The sequence below is a fragment of the Pituophis catenifer genome, unplaced genomic scaffold, assembly GCF_029215685.1.
Source record: "Pituophis catenifer annectens isolate HBS135680 unplaced genomic scaffold, rPitCat1.0.hap2 SCAF_2, whole genome shotgun sequence".
In the NCBI taxonomy this organism is placed as follows: domain Eukaryota; kingdom Metazoa; phylum Chordata; class Lepidosauria; order Squamata; family Colubridae; genus Pituophis; species Pituophis catenifer.
In genome coordinates this window covers 125,693,078-125,720,305 of record NW_027256882.1, presented here as the reverse complement: position 1 = coordinate 125,720,305, position 27,228 = coordinate 125,693,078, and the positions used below count along the sequence as shown (strand labels likewise).

The window sequence follows — 27,228 nt, the reverse complement described above, 5'->3', positions numbered from 1 at the left end:
AAATTAAAAAAAAAAAGCAACCAAAGAAATACAATAATTGCATTTAGGCTGAAGTTCAACCTAAAGATACATGCCCTGCATTTATTAATTTTTGGTAACAACAAAGAAACCTAATATTGCATTTGGTTTTATAACTTCTGCTTTCTTTACGTAATGCCCTCCTCTCCCTCTTTCTCTCAGCCAAATAGCAGCAGAGATGGAACTGGAGTTTCCTTGTTTCATACATGAAAAATAATATAGCTCAAAAGAGACTCATTTTTTTATTTTATTTATTATTTTTATTTTATTTATTTATTTACATTTCATATTTCTTAATCATCTGTCTCCCTCAATCATCTGTCTCCCTTCCCCATTACATCCCAGTGTTCCTGCTCAGCCTCTCTCCCCAGATCTCCCACATCTCTTGCATCCTTAGGGTTAGACCCAAGGCTTAATACAAAATAAAACCAAACTGTTGTGAAATAAAATGAAAATTGAGTGGTCAGCCAGATGCTATTTGCTAAAACTGGAAGAGAGGAGCTAATAGATCAACAAGTTCAGCATCCTGTTTCAAATGTAGGTTATTCCACAACATCATTTTCTCATAATACTTCTAAAAGAGAATCTTGAACAAAATCCTTAGTATGAATTATACATTGGTTATTTGCAGAATATAGCTTAGAGAAACTTGTATGAAATATTTCAAAAATATTCTTAATTTGCTCATAAAATGTTATCAGAGCAGAGATAAGAGTAATTATTTTGCCATAAAAAATAAAGTGTCCTTCACAATCATTGTATCTGTATTCCACATCAGTTTTAACATTGCCTTTCAAAGTAAAAGCTATCCCACATGCTTTATTTGAATATTTATTAATATAGGTCAGCCAATCCAATTTCTAGGCCTTAAAAGGAGCAATTTGTAGGATACAATATGTGCCAGGAAAGAAGGGAAGGGAGAAAATAGAAATGGAGGGGAGGGGGAAAGAAAAAATAACAGAAGAGAAAAAAGAGAGTTGTCACTCATCATGATCTTAGCTTCTTTCCTTGTCTTAATTATTGAACACTAGTGACCACTGAACGTTTAATGGCTCGTATAAGGGGGTATTGATTGTTATTTTTGAAGTCCATAAACAAAGACTTTACATCTGTGTCTTTGGTGTCCCCATCCAAATAAAAGGTGAACTTCTGGAGCAATGTGCTGAAGAACAGGAAGAGCTCCATCCTAGCCAGGGCCTCTCCTGGACAGGCCCTCTTCCCTGCAATAGCAAACAAGAAAACAAAGCTTTTTTAGTAAGTATACCTGCTGGAATTCTGCCTGATAAAGTAATATCAGGGATCAGGCAAGCATGTGGATTTGTAATACCTTTCCCAGAGGACTGTACCTGCTGAGAATGGCATGAAAGCATCTCTTTTCCTGAATTGGCCTTTTTCATCCAAAAAATGATGTGGGTTGAACTTCTCTGGAGTCTCCCAATGGAGAGGATCACAATGTACCGAGGAGAGGATTGGCGCAACAGCGATGTACTAGAAGGGTAGGGGGTAGGGGGTAGGGGGGTTGAGGAAACAGGTGACATTAGTTGGTGCAGATCAGAAAGAGCCTCACTTGTCACAAATACAATTGGCCAGCAGGGAGCAATCTGCAAACATTCTGAAATAGAATAAAGGGAGAGATATTTGGTTTAACTAATTTATTTATTAAATTTATACACCTCCCACTATCCAGGGGCAACTCTAGGCAACTTACAGTTCCATAAATAATGTGTATTAATACATATTTACTAAACTGCCTTGAATATGAAGGATCTCTGAGTACATAACAGGTTTTTTTTTCTGCAGACTATTTCGATTAGTAGTTATTATTGGCACACCTTGGGAATGTTGTAACCATGGAATTTTATGTCACAGGTTGTTGCCCGTGGAAGGTTCTCAAGGCGCTCAGTCTGATAACGTTGAACCTCGTGGACCACAGCATTTGTGAAAGCCAACTTCAACCGGTCTTCCATGCTTGGAGTTCGATTTCTACCCACTTCCTCATCAATCTCCTGTTGCACCTTAGCTGCGAGACAAACATGTTGAGATGAGATTGACAGCCTTTTACTTTCTCAGGCTGTGCACCTGCAATCAACTATCACTTAGAAACATGTTTTCCAAAACACCTCCAGGGAAGACTCTTTTATTCAGGACAGTGGCTACTCCTCAAAGTCATTTTTAGTGGAGACCATTTCAATTTTTCTAGTGCAAGAAGAGGATATTCTTATTGTGTATCTCTGTCTTGTGTCTTTCTTGATAAACTGAAAAAAAGCGAAGTCCCCACCCAAAGTTGGAATAAATAGTAATCAGGAGGAAAAAAACCTATATAACCTCAAAAATGGCCCTCATTCCTGAGAGGCCCAGCAGTGGGAAAATCTGCCTGAAGGCAGAGGGTGGTAAGAATCACCAGGTTAAATCAGGCTCCTTTGGACTTTGGACATAGGAACAGCCAACATTTGAACAATGAAAAAGGATACTCAACTAGAAGAACTGCTGATTGAGCTTAATAATATGCATTGGGATATCATTGGATTATGTGAAAGATGACAAAACGGCAAATATTTAGTTGAACTTGGTAGGACTGGGCATTTACTCTAGACTAGAGGTACTGAAGATGGACAATGTGGCAGAGTTGGTTTTCTCATCAACGAAAAGCTGAAAGACTGTAGTAAAATTTGAAGGTATATCAGACAGAGTATCCCAATGCATTGTTCAATTGAACAAACAATACAAGCTTCAAATCATCCAACCTTATGCACCAACAATAAGCTATAGTGATGATGAGGTTGAATAGTTTTATGATGATGTGGCCTGCATTCAAGACAAAGAAAGGAGGAGGACAGGAATTTTGAAATTAATCTAACAAATCACTTTGCTCTATTGCAAGATTTGGAAGGGTTGAACATTATGGACCAAAATAAACAAATAGTCAAAAACCTCTTTAACAATATATATAGCACCACCGGAAAAACACTTTGTACAGTCAAAAATCCCTGATGAAACTATTGTGTTAATAAAAAAACAATGAAGAATGAAGAATACCGGAAGTTTCACTAATAAACTGAAGTATGTTGAACTTTGCACGACTGTAAGAAAACATATCCAAGAAGAAACAAATTAGTTTAACATGAAGCTTGTAAAAAAGACAATTGAAGAAAACAAAGGGATTAATAGAGCAAATGCAAGCTTATAAATACAAGAAAGAAGGTTTTGCATTAAAACATGAAGATGGCTGTTTGTGTAGAACAAGACAGGAAATGTTTAAAATATTGTGTTTCTCAGAAAATAAGACTGAGTCTTATTTTCTTTTAGATTTGAAAATAAGCACTTGGGCTTATTTTCGAGGCAGTCTTACTTTTTTTGAGGTGCAGCAGGCCAGACTTGGTGAGCTAGATGCACCATGAACACACTGTCACCTCCATTCTGAACCTTCAGTGTTCGGAATGGAGGCTTTTTAGTGAATGGGACGAAAATGGGGAGGGGGATTTTCCTGCCTGCTATCCTTCCCTCAGTCTGTGCTGAGCTTGAGGAATGGAAGACAGGCAGGAAACTCCCCCTCCCCATTTTCTTCCCGCTCATCAAAAAGCTTCCCGCGAGCCTTCCAAAAAGAAGGAAAAAGCAAAGCAACTGGCTGCGGACCTGCCAGCTTCAGGGAAGTGGCCCAACAAGCAGAAGTGCTGCACCCAGAAAGAGAAGGGAAAAAGAAGTATTTGTGCTGCTCCAAGGGGCCAGTGGGCTGCAGCCAGACTGTTGCCTCCCCCCCATGCCCATACTACTACTTGTGCTGGCCATGTCCATCCCCCTGGGTTTATTTTCGGGGAAGGGGTAATATTAGGCCCACCCCCAAAAAATTAGGGTTGGGCTTATTATTGGGGTGGGTCATATTTTTGGAGAAACATGGTAATTTTAACAGAATTATTAGATATCCTAGTGGAGAAAGTATCAATTGCCAAAAAAAAAAATCAAAGAAAAATGACAAAGCTTCAGGTAATGACTTTGTTACAGTTGAAATGCTGAAAGTTGATGGCCACAGTTTAAAGTAGATACTAGCAAAACTATACTCAAGATGCTTCAGAAAAGAAAAAATACCCAATGCCTGGGAAAATGCTGAAGTGATTCTTATACACAAGAAAAGAGCCCGAGATGATTTTAAAAACTATCATCCAATAAACCTTCTTTCAGTCATCTACAAGGTTTTTACAAGGTTTCAAGAAAATAGGAAAAAAGAATAGTGAGAACATTAAACAATGGCATAGCCAAAGGAGCAGGCAGGGTTCAGAAGTGGCTACAATAGAATGGATCAGATCCAGGTTGTTCAGCAAATCATTGAAAGGCACAATGAATACACCTTGCCTTTGTGCATGGCTTTCATTGACTATGTATGAAATGCTTTGAATGGCATTTAGCTCTGTATTTCAGCAAGCAATGATTAATGCATTGCTCAACCAAGGTGTAGACACTGTTTACATAAACTTACTACAATCAATATATTAGCATAGCATACTTTATTGCGGTCATAGACCAAAAAACCAAAACATCCAAGACACATAGCTGGCACACGACCAGACTGAAGTGCAAAACGGCAGCAAGATCAGTGGTGGAAACCACTCCGTCAAACTCACAGTTCATGTATTTTAAATTTTAGCTCCAATCTATATGGACTATAGTCGATTAAAATTGTACATAGGTAGGCTTCCGGTCTGGCTTCCGTTGCCGCCAGACGGTCCTCTGAGACCGCCAGCCCCGTTGCCTGTAAAGAGCCGCCTTTACATCTGAAAGGCGGCTCGAAAAACTCCATTTCCTGAAGGAAATGTGAGACAGAGCAGGCGAGGGCAGGTAGAGCCCTCTGCGAAGTCCCCAGAGTTCTTTTTTTACTCTTGGGGATGAACAGGTTGTGGCTCCCTATTTCTGTTCGCCGCTGCTCCGGGCTTTGGGAGAACTCTGCCTTTTTGTACAGCCAGGCGCTGGGACCGGACCAATCAACAAAATTAACAGATGGTTTAATTAAAGAGGACGAGATTTGGACTTGGGACCCTAAATCGCAAGTATTTTTAATGATTTTACAAGCGTTTTTAAGTGAAGGAAAAAAAAAGTTTAAAATGGCGACTGCTGAGGCTTGAGAAGAAGAAGAAAGCCGAAAGCGAAAGTCCTTCCATAACAAGCTACAAAGTAGCGGAATAAAAAGTGCTGGCTAGAATTTAGAAGAAAAATATCTATTTTAAGTTTCTTTTTTCTTGGAGATTTGTACTTGATCTTGTTTGGGGAAAAGTTTTCTTTCTTTAAAAAGAGTTTGTTTGTGTGGCAGGATGGCATTAAAACTACTAAAGCCTGATAAACAAGCAGTGGGGGGGTGTTCCCCCATTTACAATTATGTGAACAAGTTCTGAGCTTACAGACTCAGCAGAATGGCTTTAATTTAAAAGAATTTGTCCTGGAGGAAATGGCAAGATATCATGAGACTGTGAACTAGAAACTTGAAAAATTTAGGCAGGAAATTAAAGAAATGATACAACTAAAGTATGATAATCTGCAACGAAAGATTGTAACAGTGACTAATGCTTTTTCAGAAATTGTTATAAAGATGGATAAAATATCAAGTTATTAGAGTCTAAAATGGAGGAAGTTGATGATAAGATTTATAATTTGGACAATAAAATACAAAGAATTGAAAATGATTTGATAAATATTTAAGACAATAGTTTAGAAGTAAAGTCTAAAAAGGAAGCTGGTCATGAGACTTACAATGCAGAAGATATAAAGCAAGGGATTGAAAAAGAAGTTACAATGATGCAATACAGGCTCACGGAATTTGCGGTTAGAATGAGAGGGTTACAGGAAAATAATAGAGATGATTTAAGAAAAATATCTGCTCAAGTTCTGGTCGAGATTTTAAAGGTTCATCCTGAGGAGGTATCTTGTAAGATTGACAAGGCCTATAGAGTAAATTCTTGGATTGCAAAGCAAAGGCAATTGCCTAGAGATGTGGTGATTTACTTCACAGATAAAGAAATAAGAAATGATATTGTACAAAAATCCTTTAATTCTACTTTACAATTGTATGGAAGAAAGATCTGGATATATAAAGAGTTGCCGCCTAAGATTCTAAAAGATAGAAAGAAATTTGGATTTTTGGTGACTGAGCTAAAGAAACATAACATCTCATTCAGGTGGGACGTTCCAGCTGGAATAATATTGAGATATCAAGGAGAAAGATATCAGTTAAATACTGTTGAAAAAGCGGAAGAATTTTACTACAAGGTTTTCAAAAAGCAAAATCAACAAGAGATAGAAATTCAAGATAAGCAGAAGGAGGTGGAAGTAATGGAAAAACAACAAGTTACAGAGGTCTTTGTAGATGAGCCGCTTCTGGATTCTCCTTCAGAGGTCTCAGCTGGACTATTTATAAATACAAGAGAGGATTCTAATGTGATGACTTATCAAGTTACAGACCAGCATGGAAATCAATCAGTTGATATACAATTTATAGAACCAGAATGGAGATTTAAGCCACAAAAGCAAAACCAACAAGATCAAGTTATAGATCAGCATGAAAACCAAACACAATTTACAATATACAATTTATAGAAAGAAAATCAGGATGGAGATTTAACCCACAAAAAGTCAAGAAAAGAAGAAGCAGGTCTCACAAAAACAAAAACTTTTAAACCAAACAACAGCGTAATGCCAGTTATTTAAGAGATGATTGAATATATGAAAAGATAGTTGAGGCAAAGTATTGGTTTATATTATCCTGAGGAGAGTGACAGACCTCTGCAGTGCTGTATTTTTGGGATGTGAAAAGGGCCTTAAACTGAATGGATTGGAATTATCTTTTTTTTTTTTTTTTGGATTCTTTGATAAATGTATTACATTGATGCTGAGATACAAGGTGAGAGAGCTATGGAATTGGGGCACGCAGATGATCTGGCTGTTACCCTATTACGGTGGTTGGAATTAATAATTTGGATGAAAGACACCACTATAGACACTATATGGAATACAAATATAAAGTCACTCGGGTGGTTGTTTTTTTTTTTTTGTTTGTTTTTTAAGAAGATATTTGTTATTGATGGGGGCAGATGGTAATTGAAGATACCGAACATACTGTTGGAATTAGGATGTGATGTTACCCTAACATGGGTGATGGAGTTAATAATCCAGCTGAAAGACATTACAGAAGATATTATATGGATTACAAGCGTAAAGTCTTTTTTAAGAGGATTTTATTTTCATAAGGGAATATTTTTTAGTGGTGTGGGCAGAAGAATAAAGATATTAGGAATTATTAAGTATGGTAGTCTTATAGGAAAGTGGGTGGAGACAGGTTAGCTTATTGATTGTTTAGTTTAAGAAAAGGGATATTATGTTTAGATATGAATATATGTAAAAGATTTGAGTTAAGAGATATATCGATGGGGGTGGAGGAAATGGGTAGACTATGAATTGAATAAATGTTAAATTAGGATTTATTATATAGTCTTATAGTGGAAGGTAGCTTTGAAATGTTATATTAATATACATAAAAGATTTGATTTAAGAGATACATGTATGGGGGGCAGAAAAAGGGTAGATTATGAGCAGAAATTGTTAAACTGGGAGATATAATAGTATTATTATGCTAAATTAGGAGTTATTATATAATGTTATAGTAGAATGTTATTTTGAAATGTATAGTATAAGGGGGATATAATAATATTATTAGAAAGAAAGGGTCAGCATATTGGGGATGGAGTAAGGGGATGGTAAAGTATTATATAATCTGTTATGAATTTGGGTTTTATTTTGAAGAAGCCACAGGGGGAGGGGAGGGAGAGGGGGGGAGGGAGGAGGGGGGGGGAAAGGGGAAAAATTTGTATTTGAAAAACTTTTTCAATAAAAAAAATTGTACATAGGTAGAAATACTATATTGCAATTTGCATAAAATCCACACATCAGCACTTTATACAACCACCAGCTAACTCAACCGCTGGCGATCAATAAAGCTAACCTCAGTCAATGGGTCCAGCCCATCCCTTCCCCCGGCTCTTACATCCCAAGACTGCAGCAAAAAAAATTGCTAGTGTAATTTTAGAATCAGTATCTTGGAGTAAGAAGCGAAGACTAAGATTTTCAGATAATCCAGGAAATCTTTGGCAAATGGGAGAGATAAGTTCTGACCCTATCTCCCGATAATAGGGGCATGTAAATACGATGTGAGCCAACAATTCTGGAGATCGGCCATCACATGAACAGTGGGTGGATTTCACACACCCCGAGCACCTGCTATCTAGGACATTCGAGGGGATCACATTAAAACATGCCTTTAGAAAGGCCAATCTGTATTTAACAAAGTATAGCATAGAGAGATATTTGAGGGGGTGCATTCGGGGAGTAATACTGAGAGAAAACGGAGAACATACTCCCGCACCAAGTGCCAGATTCTGCTGTCTTTCAATATCATCCAATCGCTGAAATATCAGCGATTTGGCTGCATCTGGGCCAAGCATAAGGGCTTCAATAGGGGGAATACCTATCTTCATAAGTTTGGTGTGAATATTGCAGGCCCAAGGACTGTGGAAGTCGTCCCATCATAAGCATTGGCCTAAATAGTAGTCTGGAAGTCTGGCTCACAGGGTCAGCCAGTAGCCAATAGCACACTTCCACAGAACAATAGTGAGAGATGGTGTGCCCAGTTCCAAGCGGATTGTAGCATTACTCATGCAGGGGGGAACTCCCATTAGATGGTGTAAGAACTGGCTTTGAACTGTCTTGAGGAGGGAAATATTTGTTTGAACCCAAAGGGGGGTGCCGTATGTAATGGCAGCTATCACCTTTGCCCTATATACTTTCAATACTGAGGGAATATGTTGGGCTCCCTCCATGTAAAAGAATTGCAGAAGGGCATGCGTAGTGGCCTTGGATTTGGTGTGGAGGGACTTGACCTGCGTAAGCCACATGGCATTAGATTGGAAAAGAATGCCTAAATATTGGAATCTATTGACCTGTTCCACTGGTATGCCATCGAGCTTCCATTGATAGTTTTTCCTGCTTCTTGAGAAAATCATAATCTTAGACTTAGAATGGTTGATAAACAGTTGGTTGGCGCAACAATAGTTGGAAAGGATTTTAAGGGCTCTAAGCAAACACACCCGAGAGAATAAAAGAATTGCAGCATCGTCCGCATAGAGCAGGAGCGGGCACCTGTAGTCAGCTAATCTGGGGGCATGGATATAATCCAGTTGGACCATTAACGCCCTTCTCCAGTCGCTAATATATAAGTTAAAAAGAAGAGGTGCCAATATACATCCCTGTCTGACCCCCTTATTAACAGGGATGGCGTTGGAAAGGTCCCCTTATGGGGTAAGGTGCACTTTTGCCTCCGTTCCCTCATGCAGTTGGGAGATGAGCCGGAGAAGCCTTTTATCGATGCCCCAGGAAAGGAGAAACAGTTTATATCTGGGAATACTGTCAAATGCAGCCTTTAAGTCTATAAAGGCAACACAGAGACGACCTTTCCTAGGGTAGAGTATTTTAAGGCTAGATGGTATAGGATCAGAGCATGGTCAATAGTAGAATGATTTGCTCTGATCCCAGCCTGCTCATGACCGAGCAGACCAGCCTCCTCAACCCAGCACTCCAGCCTGGACAGGAGGAACCGGGCATAGAGTTTCCCCAATACTGACAATAAACTGATGTTTCAAAAATTGCCTGGAGTGGAGGGGGCAATCAATATATTAAAAAACAATGGTGGCAATTTGCTTTAATGAACTTAAAGTGAAAATCAACATAGAAGGAGTTGTACGACACGGCGATACAATATCACATATCCTTTTCTTAGCCTGCCTTGAAGAACTATTTCACAAACTAGACCAGGCAAAGATGAAATAAAAATCAATGGAACCTACCATATTTTTTGGACTATGAGACACACCGTTGTATAAGACGCACCAAGGTTTCAAAGTGGTAAGCAACAACAAAAAAAAGTTTTTGCCCTCCCCAGTCTCCAGGAGCACTCTGCAGGCCTCTCAAAGCCTCTGTGCACCCCGTTTTTGTGAAAAACATGCCTGTTTTTCATGAAAACAGGACGCCTGGGGCGGGGATTCAGGAGGCCAAAAATGGCTGTATTCAGTGTATAAGACACAGCAACATTTCCACCCAATTTTTTGGGGGGGAGGGAGTGCATCTTATACTATGAAAAGTACGGTATTTAAATCACTTAACATTTGCAGATGATGTTGTTCTCTTCTCACAAGACCCAGAAGAGCTACAAAGACACATACAAGAACTGCACAAAGTAGGAGAACCATTTGGCTTAAAAATAAACCTGAAAAAGAGCCAGGTTATATTTAATAAATTCATCAAAGAAAGAAAAAAGTTTATATATGGAGAAGAACTACATGTAGTAGATACTAGATATACCTTGGCCAATGGATCTCAATGGAAGGCGATACAGTAAAGGAAATTGAATGGCGTATTAAATGTGGTTGGTATGCATTTGGCAATTTAAGTATAATTTGTATAATTATACAATCTGTGTTGTATAGGGGGCAGCGGTCGACCCCGAGGCGCCTTGTTTGTGGGGTGCTGCAAGGGTCGGTCCTCTCGCCCCTTCTGTTCAACATTTATGTAAAGCCGCTGGGTGAGATCATCAGTGGCTTTGGGGTGGAGTTCCATCAGTACGCTGATGACGCTCAGCTGTACATCTCCACCCCAGGCCACCCCAACGATGCCCTTGAAGTGATGTTCCGGTGCCTGGAGGCTGTGCGGGTCTGGATGGGGAGAAACAGGCTCCAACTCAACCCTTCCAAGACCGAGTGGCCCCCATGGAAAGGGCTTGCAACTTGGGCGTCCTCCTGGATACACGGCTGTCTTTAGAAGAGCATATGATGGCCGTGGCCAGGGGGGCTTTTTATCAGGTCTGCCTGATATGCCAGTTGCATCCCTTTCTAGATCGGGACTCCCTACACACGGTCACTCAGGCACTCGTCACTTCCCGCCTGGACTATTGCAATGCTCTCTACATGGGGCTCCCCTTGGGGTGCACCCGGAGGTTCCAGTTGGTCCAGAATTCGGCTGCATAGGGGATTATGGGACCAACGGGGCACTCCCATGTGACACCTCTCCTGCGTGAGCTGCACTGGCTTCCTGTGGTCTCCCGAGTGCGCTTCAAGGTGTTGGTGACCACCTTTAAATCGCTCCATGGCTTAGGGCCGGGGTATCTACGAGACCGCCTTCTGCCGCCAATAGCCTCCCACCGGCCAGTTTGCTCGCACAGAGAGGGCCTCCTCAGGTTGCCGTCGGCCAGACAATGTCAGCTGGTGACCCCCAGGGGGAGAGCCTTCTCTGTGGCGGCATCTGCCCTCTGGAACAACCTACCCCCAGAGATACACACGATACCAGACCTCTGGACTTTTCATCGGGCTCTGAAAACACATCTATTTCATCTAGCCGGGCTGGCTTGACCCCATCCTTACGGTTTTAAATTTATAATTGGTTTTAACTGGGTTATTTTAAATTGATGGCCAAAATTATTTAATGTTTTTTAAATTGCTTTTAAATTTTATATGTTGTGTTTTTACCGTGGCTGTTCACCGCCCTGAGTTCTGTTGAAGAAGGGTGGTATACAAATTAAATAAATAAATAAATAAATAAATAAATAAATAAATAAATAAATAAATTTTTCAAGAACAACCTCCCCCTATCCCTGAAGAGAAAAGTTTTTGATCAGCGTGTGCTACCTGCTCTAAGATATTCCAGTGAAACATGGACACTAACCTCACAATCGATACAAAAGCTCTGAGTGGTGCATGTCATTGCTTGAAGCAGTATAGTTCAAATGTTAAGGATATCTTGAGTTAAAGATGTGGCTTTATACTGATGCAATAATGATCCTTAAGAAAAGCTATACTATATTAATTTAAACATTCATACTAGGACTCCATAAAGCAAGCACTCAATTAAAGTAACTGGTTGATCTGCCCTATGACTGTATGGGGGGAAAGGTTGCTGTTGTTAAAGCATTCAATCATATTTGCCTCTTCATGCTCTAATGCAGCGATCCCCAACCTCTCTGGCTCCATGGACCGGCAACAGTAGTGGCGGTGGGGATGACAGATGGGATTGGTTTCTCATACACAATTTAGCTCCCACACTTTGCACACTTGCCCACTGTTTCTGTGGCCTCATTCCCAACAGTACTGAATCACTGACTAAGGATTTGGGACCCCTGATCTAGTGGATATTACTTCACTAGAGTTATCTTCATGTAATCTCAAGATTTGATGGAAGGCCCAGTTGTTTCAAGGGCATGTTAGCTAGCCAGAGAAATCTAAAAGCAAAACATTCTGTAAGAAGATGTTGGCAAAACACTTCTAAAAATTTCCCAGGAAAACTTCAGAAATGCAACTGCAATGAGTTCACTTTACTCAACAGCATCCTTAATTAATTTTTTTCAGGATTAACAGTGGAAGCTCTAAGTGTACTGACACATTTGTGAATATTTCTCTACCTTGAATATGTGGCAATTTAGCTATTGCTAGGAGGCTGCAGAGCAAAGCATGACTTGTAGTTATTGTCGCAGCAATAAAGAGACCAAACACAGTAAACACAAGATCTTCAGAAGAGTAGATAACCTCAGACGAGTTCTGCTCCTGAAAAGAAAATAGAAAGGGAAAGGGAATGATGAAAATTCTACCTGGAATTGATTCAAGTGAAATTTTTCATAGTGTCTCTTTCAGTTAAAGGAAACTTAATTCGACCAGACTGACTTTAGAATATGTACAAAACCTTTTCAATTCTAAAGTATTTCTGGGATCAACATCTGATACAGGGAGGAAACAGCTTGGCTATCTGGCCTACCCATCAAATATTTACCACAAGAAATGGCCAGTAGTAAAGACTGGACACTCTGAATTTGATTAAGATTGTTATTTAGAGCTGGACTAAAGCAAGTCTTAAGGTGTATGGTTGGGAAAGAAGATTAGATCTGAGCACAGAAGCTTGAATGTTGCATCACAGAGACTAATCCTAATAGAAATTGCTCTTGCAAGATCAATAATTATCTTTATATCATCCATTAAGAATGTAGAAATTGTGTAAATTAGCATGTAAAGCAAAGTTCTATATGTAGTCATCCTCATAGAAGGGGGATAACTTTAGTAACTATTATGTCAGGAATACATGACAACAAATGGCAATTTAAAGTAAACAAAAAAGAAGGGGAGAATATTTTTATATTCTTTCATATGCAATGAACTTATTTCATCTTAGATACACATTGGAGATATTTAGACATTTATGCAGAGACAGTATCTATATCTACCTTCTCCAATCTATGAAGGAAGCAATCAATATAGTCACGCGGGTTCTGAGGATCCAATGTTTTCTTGTGCAATTCTACTTCCTCACGGATATAACCACAGAGTTTTTCAATCTCAGCAAAAGTCTTGATGTGTTGCCCAGGAAAGTATTCCATTATTTTTGGAAAAGTATTGTACACCTGTTGCAGAGTTGATGTTAAATAGTATACTTTTTTTAGACTATAACAGTGGAGGCTAAATGCCCCAAATATTCAGACATATTTAATATTTCACTCTGGTATTGTTGATTGTCAAACCTCAACTAGGTGCCAAGACCAAGAAGACAAATACCACAAAAATTTCAGGAAGCTATCTTTAATTCTAGTGTCGAGTAAATACAGTGTCTTGGAAACTACTGTATAGTAGGAATTTTTATTTATAATAAGTTCATTAAAGATGACTCTCTTTGAAAACCATTTTCCCCAGATCTCTCCTCGCCTAGGCTGAGTTCCTGTTAGGAGATATTTTGTCAAGGGACTTGCCTGCTACTTAACTCACCCGCCCGCCCCCATCTCTCCCATGAAAGGATAATGGTGAAAATGGTGATAGTTCTTGAAGCAGGAGAAAGAGAAGTTGGCTGTGGACATAAAGGAAATGTCTAAGAACACCATGGTAAGAAAAGAGGCCCCTGTGTCTAATTTGATATGATGATTAGTACAGCTAATATTATTTATGGTTAAATGTGTAGCATTGTACTTTTAAAATATTATAGTAATATACCTTTTAGTTTGATTGTAATATTGATATTCTCCTTATATCACAAACCTAATGGATTGGGGAATAATGGATACTATTTTCATTTGTTAAAAATTACAACACGGAACTATGTTTGAGAACTAAAGTTAACTTTGCAGTCAAGGAGTGAAAAACTACAGTGAAACATTGCTATTAGGAAGAATCAGCCCCTCCAACAAAATTTTGTATTTGAACCTCCCTGACTAGTTAAGAAATGAGTGAGTCCTAGAAACAATCAAGTGATAGACAAAATTTGTTATGAGAGAAGGAAACGGTCCCCTGGGAAATCAGCCCAGCCAGGAGAGGTTTTCTGAGAACCAGTTTGTGTTTTGCTAGATGTCTAGATTTGGCTTCTCCTGCTTAGTAGCTCATCACATCTAATCTCCACATCTTTTATTTTAACATTTACACAAAGAGGAAAAAAAAACCCCACTAGTAAAAATGAATGTTTATGGCAGGAGGAGCATCAGAGAGGAAAAACATACCAGTCCTCGGAAACCAGTAAAAAATCTTATTTGAGACTCCACAATCTGCTGGTTCTCTATGAAGGTGTGATCTCTGTAATCAAATCGATTGCCAAAGACGACTGCACAGATCACATTAGAAACAGCACTTGCAACATTTCTTCTTGGGTCAAAAGGTTGCCCTGCAACAAAGGCCACATAAATTTATGAGAGGAAAAAAAGAATTCTCATCACAAAACTGCAATAAAAACGGTTTGGAACGAACAAGTTATTCAAAGATTTTATTGGTAATTTTTGATAGATAATATTAGGGTTAAGGATGTCAAGAATTGTTTTCTCACTCCTTCCTCTGCCTTTTTCTGCTCATGGTGGGCTTTTTCTCCTTGAACCTTCCCTTCTTCACCTCTTAGAACAGCGGTTCTCAACCTGGGGGTTGCGACCCCTTTGGGGGTCGAACAGCCATTTCACAGGGGTCGCCAAAGCCCTCTCTCACCCCCCCCACTCCTTCACTCACCCTCACCCTCTGCCTCTGTTGGATCGCCGGTCGCCGGTCGCTTACCCCGCCCACTCCCAATCTATTGCTGCCTCCGGAGTCCCAGCTGATGGCTAGAGGGAAAAAAACTTTAAATTCTTTCCGCAGGGCTTCAAAGAGCCGCCCTACAGCTGATCAGTGTTAAAAGAAAACAAATGAATAGACCGGTGCCTGCAAAAATAGAAAAAACAGCCCAAGTTGATTTGATCAGCCTCCGGACTCTCAGCTGATTTGCTCTCAGCTGATTTGCTCTCAGCTGTTTTGCGGAGGGCTCTGTTGCTAGCTAGCTGCAAAGAGGTAAATTCCTGGAGCAGATTTTTTTTCCCCTAGCTATGCTGAAAAAGCGAAATTGAAAGTAAAGCAGGGTCTTTGCTGCAACGTGACAAAATGAGGCAGAGAGATTTCTTTTTCTTTTTCCTCACCAAAAAAGGTAGGTGCAAAACTGCAAACAATGGGAAATTTAGGGCAAAAGAGGAGGTTCAAGATTTTAAAACACAAAAGAAAAAAAGCTCTATTTAACTAGGGAATTGTAATAATTCAGATACTATTAATTGTATATTGTGTTGAAAGCAGAAATGGTTAAGTTGTGGTTTGGAGGAATATATGGGGGAAATTATTTGGTTTATTATTATTGGTAAATATAATTAATTGATTTGTAAGAAATTGGATTGCATGGAAATAATTGGAATATTCATGTTCATATTGATTAATATACAAAAAAGATAGTTATATAACTAATTGATTTATATTAAAATGTTGAATTTGTATTAAACAACTGTATTACATAATTACATAATTAACCAATGTGAGGATGGATATAAAAATAGATGACAATGCGAAGGGGTATAACAGAAGGGAAAAATTGAATTTGATTAAGATTAGAGATGAGGATGAAGGGTAATATTGGTTTTTTAAAAAAAATAGATGAGGAATAAATATGGTAAAAAGGAAATATAGAAATTGTAAATTTAATTGAAATGACTAAACACGGTGTTGGAAGAAATATCCTTCTGGGTTCTGCTCCAAGTGGGGAAAAAGACACTGGAAACATGGAGACTGCTTGGAAAGATGGTTTAATGGTGGACAGGATCACATGGCTTGAGTTCCTGAACAGAAAAGGGGCAGATACAGTAAATCCTTGGGTTTTTATGCTCTCTCTGGCTTTGCATTTCTTGGGGCCCTGAAAGAGTATCCTGATTGGTTGTCAGACTCCCAGGGGGTGAGGGTCTTAGCTAGCCTTGCTGGCTGATGGTCACATGTGCTTCCCAAGTCACATGCTTCCCAGGTCACGTGTGGTGAGTTTCGGTTGCTAGATGGGGCCCATTGTGTTAGTTTCTGTTGCTATTGTGTTGCAAATGTCCTTTGACTAAGGATTGACTTTGGCCCATTAACAAAGGGTGGGGGGCAGGAAGGTGGGAACTGCTTTGTCTGTAAAATATGCTTCTCTATTTCTCATCCAGGGAAATATAATATTCTGCCTTTTTAATATTTCCCAAAATATTTCATTCTTCTAGGAAAGGGGTGGGTGCTAACCTCCTACAACTGTTTAAATTTGTGAACCGGCCAAATACTCTGTTCAAAGAAAATACGTTGTATGTTTGTATGTGTGTTTCTAATTATTGCTATTTATTGCTATTTATTCTCTTTTATTCTTTAAAGTTTAACAATTCATTCTTTATCTTAATATCTTTATATTTGTTTGGGGTTGGCTTTCTTCCCTTTCATCTTTTTTATTGTACAGCAATCTTTCTCCTCAAACCTATCACCTTTGTCTTTTCTTTCCTTCTTACTTTCTCTTCCCCCCCTCTTCTTCTTCTCCCTACTTCCTCTTCCTTTCTCCTTCTCCTCCTCTCTTCCTCCCTCTCTTACCCTCACTCCTACTCTAATTTCCCTTCCCTTCCTTCATCCCTCTCTATTGCTATATCCTTTTATGCCTATGGACTACTCAGAAGACTGAAAAATTTATTTTTGACTGGTCCTCGCACATTTGACCAGTCCTCGAACTTACGACTGTCCTCACAATTTACGTTTTTGCCCTATCTTGTCACCATGGTGAAGAGAAGCAGTTGTGAAATGAGTGACATGGTTCTTAAGAATGCTGCACGGGCATAAATGTGAGGATGGTCATAAGTGTGAGGACCAGTCAAAAGTGCGAGGACCTGTCAGAAATGACTTTTTTCAGCCCTCTGAGTAGTCCCTATACACATGACCAGCTAGCCACGCCCACCCAGTCACATGACCTCCAAGCCATGCCCACAAAATAAGCCATGCCCACAGAACCGGTAGTAAAAAAATTTAGAACCCACCCCTGGTTGGGGGTCACCACAACATGAGGAACTGTATTAAGGGGTCGCGGCATTAGGAAGGTTGAGAACCAGTGTCTTAGAAGGTTCTGCTTCCAGTTTTAACTCTCCTGATTCTCTCTCCCTCCCATCTTCTAATTTCTTTCTTTCTTCTCTCTATATTCTTTCTTTTTAAAAAATAATCTTTCGATTTCTTTTTTCTTCTGATTCCAGAGATTTGTCCATCAAAGATTATATTCAAAGGAGCCACAAATCTCTAAAGCAGAAGTGTCAAACTCGATTTTATTGAGGGCCACATCAGGGTTGTGTTTGACCATAGTGGGCTGGGGTGGGCATTGCCAGGATGGGCATGGCCAGCATGATGTCACTTGTGTTAGGGGGCACCTGTGGTGGCCTGAGTGCTCTGCCAGTGAAAACTCTGCCAGAGCACCATTTTCAGCTGTGATGGCCTCCTGCAACCTTCTACCAGCAAAAATGGAGCTGGGGGGGGCACATGTAGCCCTCGCAAGCTCTGTTTTTTTCTGGCAGAGGCACCTCAGGCTGGTCATTCACTATTTCCAGGGTGGCTCCGCAGGCCAGATCTAAGCACCCTGCGAGCCAGATCTGGGGCCCAGGCCTTTAGAGCACCCTGCTCTAAAGGAATACTATTTATGACCATTTAATTCAGATCCACAATCGCTTTCCAATCTCCACCTCATGAAAACTGCCCATTGTTGTCTTTCTACGCCTATAAGAGCAAACGTTATCCATGTTTTCCTTCCTGCCCTTAAATTACCTATTTCATTCATCCATAAATTCATTTCCTAGCTGCTGATTTTGCCTGATATATAATTATATTGAAATGTATTTTTAAACAGTTTTTTCTTTTAACTGAGCAGTCTATTCCCTCAGCACTTTCTCCTTCTAATCTATCCAACTATTTTTTAAAATATCCCATACATATCTTTCTTTTTTTAAATCTCTTTCCAGAAAAAACTTGCCCATAGAAGATAGTTTTCCAAGGCATTACAACTCCTGAAAAAAAGTCAATTTATAGCTGTCAAGAACCAGGAAAATCAGGAGATCCAGACAGTCCAAATGGGTATAAAAATTTTTTTATAAGCTTAAACTTTCTACAAGAATCTGAACTACTAATAGTTAAAGGAAATTAGTGGGAGATAAAAGTAGAAGGAATTCAAGGTGGGCTGGATTTAAATTTCTTGTGGGCATGAAGGGATTCATGACTGATGATTTGTTTGACCCCAGTCTTGGGCTCAGCCTGATCATCTCCTACTATAGCCTTAATTTAAATCCATGTCACATCACAGATTTCCATCACTCATGCAGCCGATTCTTATCCATATTTTCCTTACCTCACTTTGTTTACCTATTTCATTTATCCATAATGTATTTTGTTGATTACTGAATTTGCTTGATACATGATTTAACATTATGTTCAAGCCTGGTTTAACATGATCATTCTAAAAAGAATCCAGGACTAAAATGTTTTTTTTCTATGTATAATTACTAAATTAATTAATTTCCTAGTATCTACTGCATGTTCCTTCAGTTACTACAATACAATAAGACAATAAGATTTCACAACCACAATAAGATTTCACTAATTCTGGGCAAATTTTACAAAGCCAAGGACTGACACTGGATTGAAAAGAAAGACATAGCTTGAAAGCTGTTATATTTCCTGTGTGTATTTTTGCCTTCTCTCTTGAACGCCACTGTGAAAAGGAGAAGGGGGTACTCACTGCCTAAGTTTTTCTTTATTTTGTGCACGTAAGTGCAGAGGACTTGAGTTTCAGCTCAGAATCTAGTTATTCTGTAACTTCATATAGTACAACAAACCCTTTCCATTCTCATATTTTAAATACTTTTCCTATTATTGTCAGATGTAAATGCCTTATTCTCTATTGTGTAAATAATGTATATATGGGACATCAGGGGTTAACTTATTCTTTGGATTTTAATGTATTCATAATTTACCACTCCCATTCCTGGCTCCACCCCTTGTATATATAAGGAGCCACCCTCACCATTTTCTTTGCTTCTATCTTGAATATTCAGCGAATATAGAATGCCTATTATTATTAAAGAGAAATATATTTAAATCTCTAATTCTTATTATCTTTATTGAGTTTGATCCTGAAAATATTGCAACAAGCTGGTAGCAGAGGATGGTTAATTGACTCAATAAATAATTAAAAATGTCTAAGAAAGATAGGCCCAACACCAGGGCCTACAGCAAGGAAATAGAAACTGAACAAGAGATGATCAACGAATCCACTAACGCGATTTCGAGAGAATCCGAAGAATACACCACTGAAGAAGAAGAACTGATAAATGAAAATAATGACCAGGAAGAAATCGAAATAGAAAATAACGAACTCAGGTCAGAGATATTGAAGATACTAAAAAGCCAGAAGAACGATGAAAGCCTCATCGCGAACCTCCAAGAAATGCTGAAGAACAACGGAGCAGCGAGAGAGAAAAACGTTGTTAAAGAAAAACCCAAAGATCAAAAAACTGTGAGTGAAATGAATACTGAGAAAGTCGTTGTGAAAAAGAAAAGATGTGATCCCGCGCGAAATTTTGAATGGCAGCCATCTTGGTTTCAACGAACTTCAAAAGAGAGTGAAGCAGAGCCAATCAAAACGCTCAGTTCAAAATTTCTGGCGCGAAAAACGCTATCAGACGACGAAAGTGAAAAAGAAGACTCAAACTCTTCAGAAGAACCAGAATCAGAAAGTGAAGACGATTTAACAAAGTCTCAAGTAAAGTCAGCAATGAAAACGCTTTTTGCTGCTTTTGGGCCAAGATTGAAAATTTCCAAGGCACCAACGAAGAAACAAGAGATCAAACCGACAACTCGAGACCTGCACGCTCCCATCCTGACTTCGAAGGCGACGACACCTGAGCCCAGAGAGCCATGCCGATTCCGTCCTACACCGCAGACCGGATCAAGTGCCAACGCACACGAAAGAAAGAGAAGAGCTGTCGCCACCACCAGAACCCCTAAAACCGAACCAGAGACCGACTCATCTGAAGAGGAGCGGAGCGAGAGGGCTGGGGTGGAGAGAACCTTCCACGACGACGCCAAGGAAGAAATGAGCAACGCGCATGTGCAAAGCTACGTAGACGGCCCCGAAAGACTTGAACTGGCCAGAGAACCGCGCAGACTCATTGCGAGCATCCCCATGCCGTTCTGTAATTTCCTGCACTTGCGAGACCACGGACTGCCTCAGGTTGTAAGTAATGGACAAAATAATGTGGGGAACTTACCCAGTGACTTCCCAAAACTTAGAATTGATGGCATTAATTTACAAGAGTGGTATCAACAACTTCAGGTTGTCTTTATGAAAGAAAATTTACTATTCTTTATAACTAGTCCTCCAAGAAGACCTTGGACTTTAAAAATAGATTGTTTACATCATAGAGCATTTTTCATAATAATATCTAGCGTGTCTCCTGCAATGTATCATAGCATCAAATCAAACCTAACTGTGTCAGAAATAATTCAATGCATGTTTAATCTATTTCACAGCGATAGCGTAGCTACAACTACAAGAATGTCTAAGGATTTCTTTTCTTCTAGAGTGAAACCAGGGGTTTCTATAAGTGAGCATTTGATATCTCTAAACAAAATAAGAGCTGAGCTGCAATTGAGGGGGGAAGTGATTTCAGATCAAACAATGAAAAGTGTTATTATCAATTCACTTGATTCATCATGGGATAGCTTTATGTCACACTTAGATACTATTAATTTAGGATATTTAACCATAGAAAGTCTATCTAACAAATTGATAGCAGAAGACAATTCAAGAAAAAATCGTTCCAGTAATCAAACTGAACACAAATCTTTTAGGAAAGTAGCTTTCCAAGAAAAATATAATGAAGCCTTTAGATGCCACAATTGTGGGTCCAGGGAACACAGTAGAAGAGACTGTCCCAAAGTCTCAAGGGAGAGACATAGGCCAGAATATAGGAGCAAATACAATTATAGACAGTCTTCCACAGATAGACACAAATATAGAAGCCCACCAAATTACAGAGAAAGTAGAGGGGGTAGAGAAAATTCAAAAGAGAGAAAATCTGGGTCACTAAATGGACTAAACAAACAAGAAAGCACCAAAACACAACAAAATGAGAACAATAATTGGCTTATTGATTCTGGTGCAACCAATCACACCACTAACAACAAAAGTATATTATCTTCATTTACAGAAGATAAGTTTGTGATAAAGGTAGCTAATCAAGAAAAGGTTCAAGTATTAGGCAGAGGAAATGTGACCTTGCCTGGTTTAGGTAAAATAGAGGGGGTATTATTAATCCCAGAAATACCTCATAACATACTAAGTGCTATAAAACTAAGCAGAGATTCTGACATCAATATAGTTTTCTCAAAGGGGAAAGCAACTTTAGAGAAGGACAAAACAAATATAGGCACTGTGATGATAAAAGGAGGTCTACCCTATCTGATAACAAAAGAAAGATGGTTACATAACATTGATTCAAATATGGAAGATTGTATTGAAGCAGATGATGAAAATGTTAGTAACAGTGACAATGATGAATGTAAAATACCTCATGATCACAAAAATACACACAATGAGAAGAAACCAAAAATAGGTAAACCAATTCATGATGAGTGTGCTCACATCTTACATAGGAAGTTAGGACATGCAAGCTTTCCTGTAGTTCAAAAAATGACTGAACACGCAGAAGGTGTCAAAATAAAAAATTGTGATAATTATTTGGAATGCTCAGTATGTAAATCCACCAAACTAAAAACCAGTCCCAGACCAAAAAAATCTAACAGATCAACTAACAATATTTTTGACTTAGTACATATGGATTTAGTTGGTCCATTAACTCCATCAATTACCTATAGAAAACGTTACTTTCTAACAATAGTGGATGATTATAGTCGCTATGGTTTTGTTTACACATTAAAGCACAAGGATGAAACCTTTCAGAAATTTAAGGAATTCTACAAACGCATAGAAACACAACATAATATCAAAATAAAACAAATTATGACAGATAGGGGATGTGAATTCATGTCTAAAGAATTCTCCCAATGGTTAAAGGATAGGGGAATGCTACATTTCACGTCCAATCCATTTTCTGCGTTTCAAAACGGGATTGCAGAGAGAAAGAATTCCACACTACAAACCATGATTAGATGCACATTAGAGGATGCTGGTTTAGGCAAACAATTCTGGTCAGAAGCCCTACATTATTCAAATTACACTCAAAATAGAACCTGGTCCAGTATTGTGAATAAGACACCGTATGAGGTGATGTACAATAGGAAACCTAAATTAGCACACATGCACATATTTGGAGTCACAGCAGATGTGCACATACCTAAGCAGTTGAGGAGAAAGGGAGAAAACGTATCCAGAAGATTAAGATTTATGGGATATGAAACTGGAACCAAAGGGTACAGATTCATTGATAATAATAACAAATTTATAGTCTCCAGAACAGCTGTGTTCCATGAGCAGGCCAATTGGTCTAAACTGCACCTTAATGAAATATTTCCAAATAAATGCAAAGATGCGATATCTTGCGAGGAAGGGACAATAGAAAATCAAAACATTAACAAAAATAAGAACAAAACCAAAACTTGGACAAATAGTCAGCATAAAATAAAGACAGACACATTAACAAAAAAGGAAGCTAGATATTTGCACGACAACCATAGCAAACCTGAAAGAGCTATTAGAAACAATAGAAATCAAATACCAAGTAAATACAAAGATTACATAATGCATATGAATGGAGAACAAATAACACCTAATACATATGAGGAAGTATTAAAACTCCCTCGTGAAGAAAGAGAAAAATGGGAACTAGCTATGAAAAAAGAGATGGAAAGTTTGCAAGGATTAAATGTATTCACTCTTGCGATCGCACCTAAGGATAAAACAATTATAGGTACCAGGTGGATTTATAAAATTAAGAACCTAGAAGGAGGCAATACTTTATACAAGGCTAGACTAGTTGCACAAGGTTATGCACAAAAATATCCAGAAGACTATACTGACACATACTCCCCCACGGTGAGGACAGAGAGTGTTAAAACAGCTCTAGTAGTAGCATCTGCACTCAATCTGGACGTATTTCAATATGACATACAGACTGCGTATTTACACGCAAAACTAGATAAGGAAATATATGTAAGAGCACCACATAGTCAATACACTAATAAGAATGAAATTTGGTTATTAAACAAGAGTCTATACGGATTAAAGCAATCTGGCAAGAGATGGTACGATTGCTTGGTAAAAGTACTAAAGACCATGGATTTCAACGCTACCACTGCTGATAACTGTTTCTTTGTAAAAAAGAGTGATGATCACATTGAATTTGTATTAATTTATGTGGATGATATTTTATATATAGGAAAACACAAAGAGAGCAGAGAAATCTTTGTAAATAAGTTAAACGAACATTTCTCGTTGAAATCTCTAGGTAAAGTGAATAAATACCTTGGTGTACAAATTAACAAAACTAGAAGGGGATTCAAACTTACTCAGAAAGATAAGATCATTGAACTTCTAAACAAATGTAATTTAAACAATGCCAAAACCTGTGACACTCCTATGCAAACTGATTTCCTTAGAAACACTGATGAGTCTTCCCCTGAATTTAAAGATAATACATTTTACAGATCAGTTATAGGCTCACTCCTTTATATATCTAATTGGACCAGACCAGATATTGCATTACCTCTCAATTTATTGTCAAGATATGTTAGCAAACCAACCATGTATCATTGGGAAGCTGTCAAAAGAATTCTAAGATATTTGAAAAGTACATTAGATTTTTGTTTAGTATTAGAACCTAATAATGACAAAGAACCAAAAATTACCTGTTATGCGGATGCAGATTGGGCTGGTGATACATCATGCAGAAAGAGTACTTCTGGTTATATTTTTCTATTGAATGATTGTCCAGTTTACTGGTACACTGGTAAACAAGAACTGGTAGCCACTTCAACCACAGAAGCGGAATATGTTTGTTTATCCAAAGCTGCAAATAACCTTGTATGGTTCAATGACTTGATCTCAGATGTTTGGAAAAAACCTGCATTACCTTTTGTTGTGCATGAAGATAATAAAGCAGCCATTGAAATATCCAGATCCGATGCCATTGGACAAAGGTCCAGGCATATTGATATAAAATTTAAGCACGTGAGACAATTATCTCAAGATGGGTTCATCAAAGCAATACATTGTGATACTTCTGAACAATTAGCTGACATATTAACGAAGCCTTTACCTTCTAAACAGCACAAATATTTAACTTCTAAATTGTATGTATTATATTGTCCTGAATCTGAATGTAATTGGTGTTGTATAGCGAACCGGCATTTAGAGGGGGATTTGTCAGATGTAAATGCCTTATTCTCTATTGTGTAAATAATGTATATATGGGACATCAGGGGTTAACTTATTCTTTGGATTTTAATGTATTCATAATTTACCACTCCCATTCCTGGCTCCACCCCTTGTATATATAAGGAGCCACCCTCACCATTTTCTTTGCTTCTATCTTGAATATTCAGCGAATATAGAATGCCTATTATTATTAAAGAGAAATATATTTAAATCTCTAATTCTTATTATCTTTATTGAGTTTGATCCTGAAAATATTGCAACAATTATGATTCTTGTGTGGGAGAACAGTTTTCAGTTCTTTAGAGAACCTTTTTTGGCAGCCATTTCCTCCACCAGACAAAGGGCTTCCTCCTGCACCCTCTCAGACATTCTTTTCTTCCCCATCCCAAAATCTCTCAAGGTGGACAGTGTGAACCGTCGCAGCTCCTTCCATTTCTTCTCATCAGTAGTACCAAATCCTGAAATAAAATACACAAAAAAGATCATGATATCAGTGAAGGAGGATATTTAGATACAATGTGATGTTTCAGGCACTTTCCTTTTTTAGCTCTTTGTCTCAATCATAGTTGAAACAGGCCACTGCATTGCAATAAATTATGCATCACAGAATTTTCCTTCCTCATATTTAATGCAAACCAGGCTTGATGTTTTAAATACTAATGAAGCAAACTTCACAATTTCTATCTTTCCATTCTTGACTGCTGTCATATGAAGAGAAGAATGAATGAGGCTATGAAAATCATGTCACAAGTTTCTGTAAATGTGTTCTAGACAGAAAGAAATCCCTATACTAGATATGAAACTCTATACTGAGCTACAATTTTCAGTAAGCAGAAGAAAATGGAAGTCATTTTGAGTTATGGATTTATTTATTAATATTGCTGTAGAGGCTTTATTGACAAAAATAGGCTCCTTCCAATTGCTTATGTACTTGCTTGCTTGATTGAATGCAAACAAGTTATTCTCAACTCTTAGCAATATTAGATTTCCCCCAACACGATCTATCCCTAACCTAATTTTTCAGGATTTGTAAGGGCACATTGTCATCATTTTAACTGAGTCAATTGATACTGCAGATGGCCATCCTCTTCTTTCTTTCCCTTCATCTTTCCTGCCATTATAGCCTTCCTTAGGGAGCTAGGCTTTTGCACAATCTGTCTGAAGAATGATCATTTGACTCTGGTCATTTCTGTTTTGAGTGGGAACTTTGAGTTGATTTGCTCAATGAGCTATTTGTTTGTTTTCTTGTCTGTCCACAATATTCTCAAGGATTTTGTCCAATATCAAAGCTCAGAGGGATCAATGAAAGGTAGAGATTGTTCTTCTTTCATGTAATGAACAACCATAATTGATTTCAGAAGTGACCAGTGGAAGCGAAATGGTGAAAAAAAAATGTGTTCCTCCCTCTTCAAAAAGCATGACCAAATCAACATTTTGACAAAACTTCATTTCAAGTAAAACTTTCATAATTATCAATATTAACAGCATTCAAATAATTTAAAATAACTTACAGAAAATTAAAAACAGAAATAAAAATAAGAAATAAAAGAGAACCAACCTTTATTTTGGAATATTCGACTGTGCAAGGGCAAACGAGTTCGCCCACCAAATTCTTCTGCTTGATTTATCAAAGCATCTTTTACCACCTCATATCCACAAAGAGCAACCATTGGTTTTGATCCAATCCAGACAGTAAATATAGGTCCATACTTCGCTGTAAGCTAAAGATAAAATTAGATGGAAACCCAGTGAATTAAATGATAAAGCATTTTTTGGTGAAATTATTCTAAAGCATGCTTAAAATAGTTCTTAAATTCACCATAGAGAGATCAAGCTTTAATATTTCTTAATATCTACAGAATACATCAATATAATTAGCTACATTGCATTTATCTCCAAGCTAGTGAGATGACGGAAAAGAGATAATCACAATTTTGATTGTATAATTCATTTCTGTAAGTAATCTGGTTCTGCAAAATATTTTTGGTTCTGCAAAAGACATTTTTCTTGTTACAACATATTTTAATCAAATTTGTAATCTCCATTCTGTGTTTAGATTGTTACAAGGTGACTTTAAATTAAAATTCTTATTGAAGATGACAAAAACTGCCAATAAAATTGGACTCTTATAGAATAAATCAAACTCCTTAAATTAGGAAAATGTGCATATATCTTTCAAAGTAATCACCTGAAATAGCAAAGAAGTACTATAGTTACCCAATCTTACCTTTTTATACGATTTGTTTAGAAATAAAACATCTCGCTGAAAGAGGTTCCCCAGAATAGGCCATGGAGTAGGTCCAGGGGGCAGCTGCCCTTTTCTCTTGTACATTTGGAAAGATGAGAAAAGGGTGAAAATTATAGAGAGAAGAAGCAGAGCTCCTGCCCATGCCAGCTCCATCCTTTTCTGAGTTATTTTGCTCTTCAAAAATCCAAAAAGCTGTT

At 38.2% G+C, this 27,228-nt stretch overlaps 1 protein-coding gene across 1 annotated transcript; it reads right to left on the bottom strand.

Annotated features, from left to right (window-relative positions):
* Window positions 1-217: 217 nt before the first annotated feature.
* On the bottom strand, window positions 218-27,228 carry LOC139312568 (cytochrome P450 2C23-like). Its single transcript, XM_070937468.1, has 9 exons — window positions 27,011-27,228; window positions 26,342-26,504; window positions 25,092-25,241; window positions 14,570-14,730; window positions 13,313-13,489; window positions 12,500-12,641; window positions 1,851-2,038; window positions 1,365-1,506; window positions 218-1,238 (listed from the first exon to the last, which is right to left on the bottom strand). The coding sequence occupies exons 1-9, from the start codon at window positions 27,182-27,184 to the stop codon at window positions 1,036-1,038; spliced, it is 1,500 nt and encodes a 499-aa protein (XP_070793569.1). The 5' UTR covers window positions 27,185-27,228; the 3' UTR covers window positions 218-1,035.

Coding starts and splice junctions, on each gene's coding strand:
- LOC139312568 (XM_070937468.1), bottom strand. CDS start 27,184: ATGGAGCTGGCATGGGCAGGAGCTCTGCTTCTTCTCTCTATAATTTTC. Junction 12,642..13,312: donor TCCTTCATAGATTGGAGAAG/GTAGATATAGAT, acceptor TTTTCTTTTCAG/GAGCAGAACTCGTCTGAGGT. Junction 1,239..1,364: donor TTTCATGCCATTCTCAGCAG/GTACAGTCCTCT, acceptor TTGCTATTGCAG/GGAAGAGGGCCTGTCCAGGA.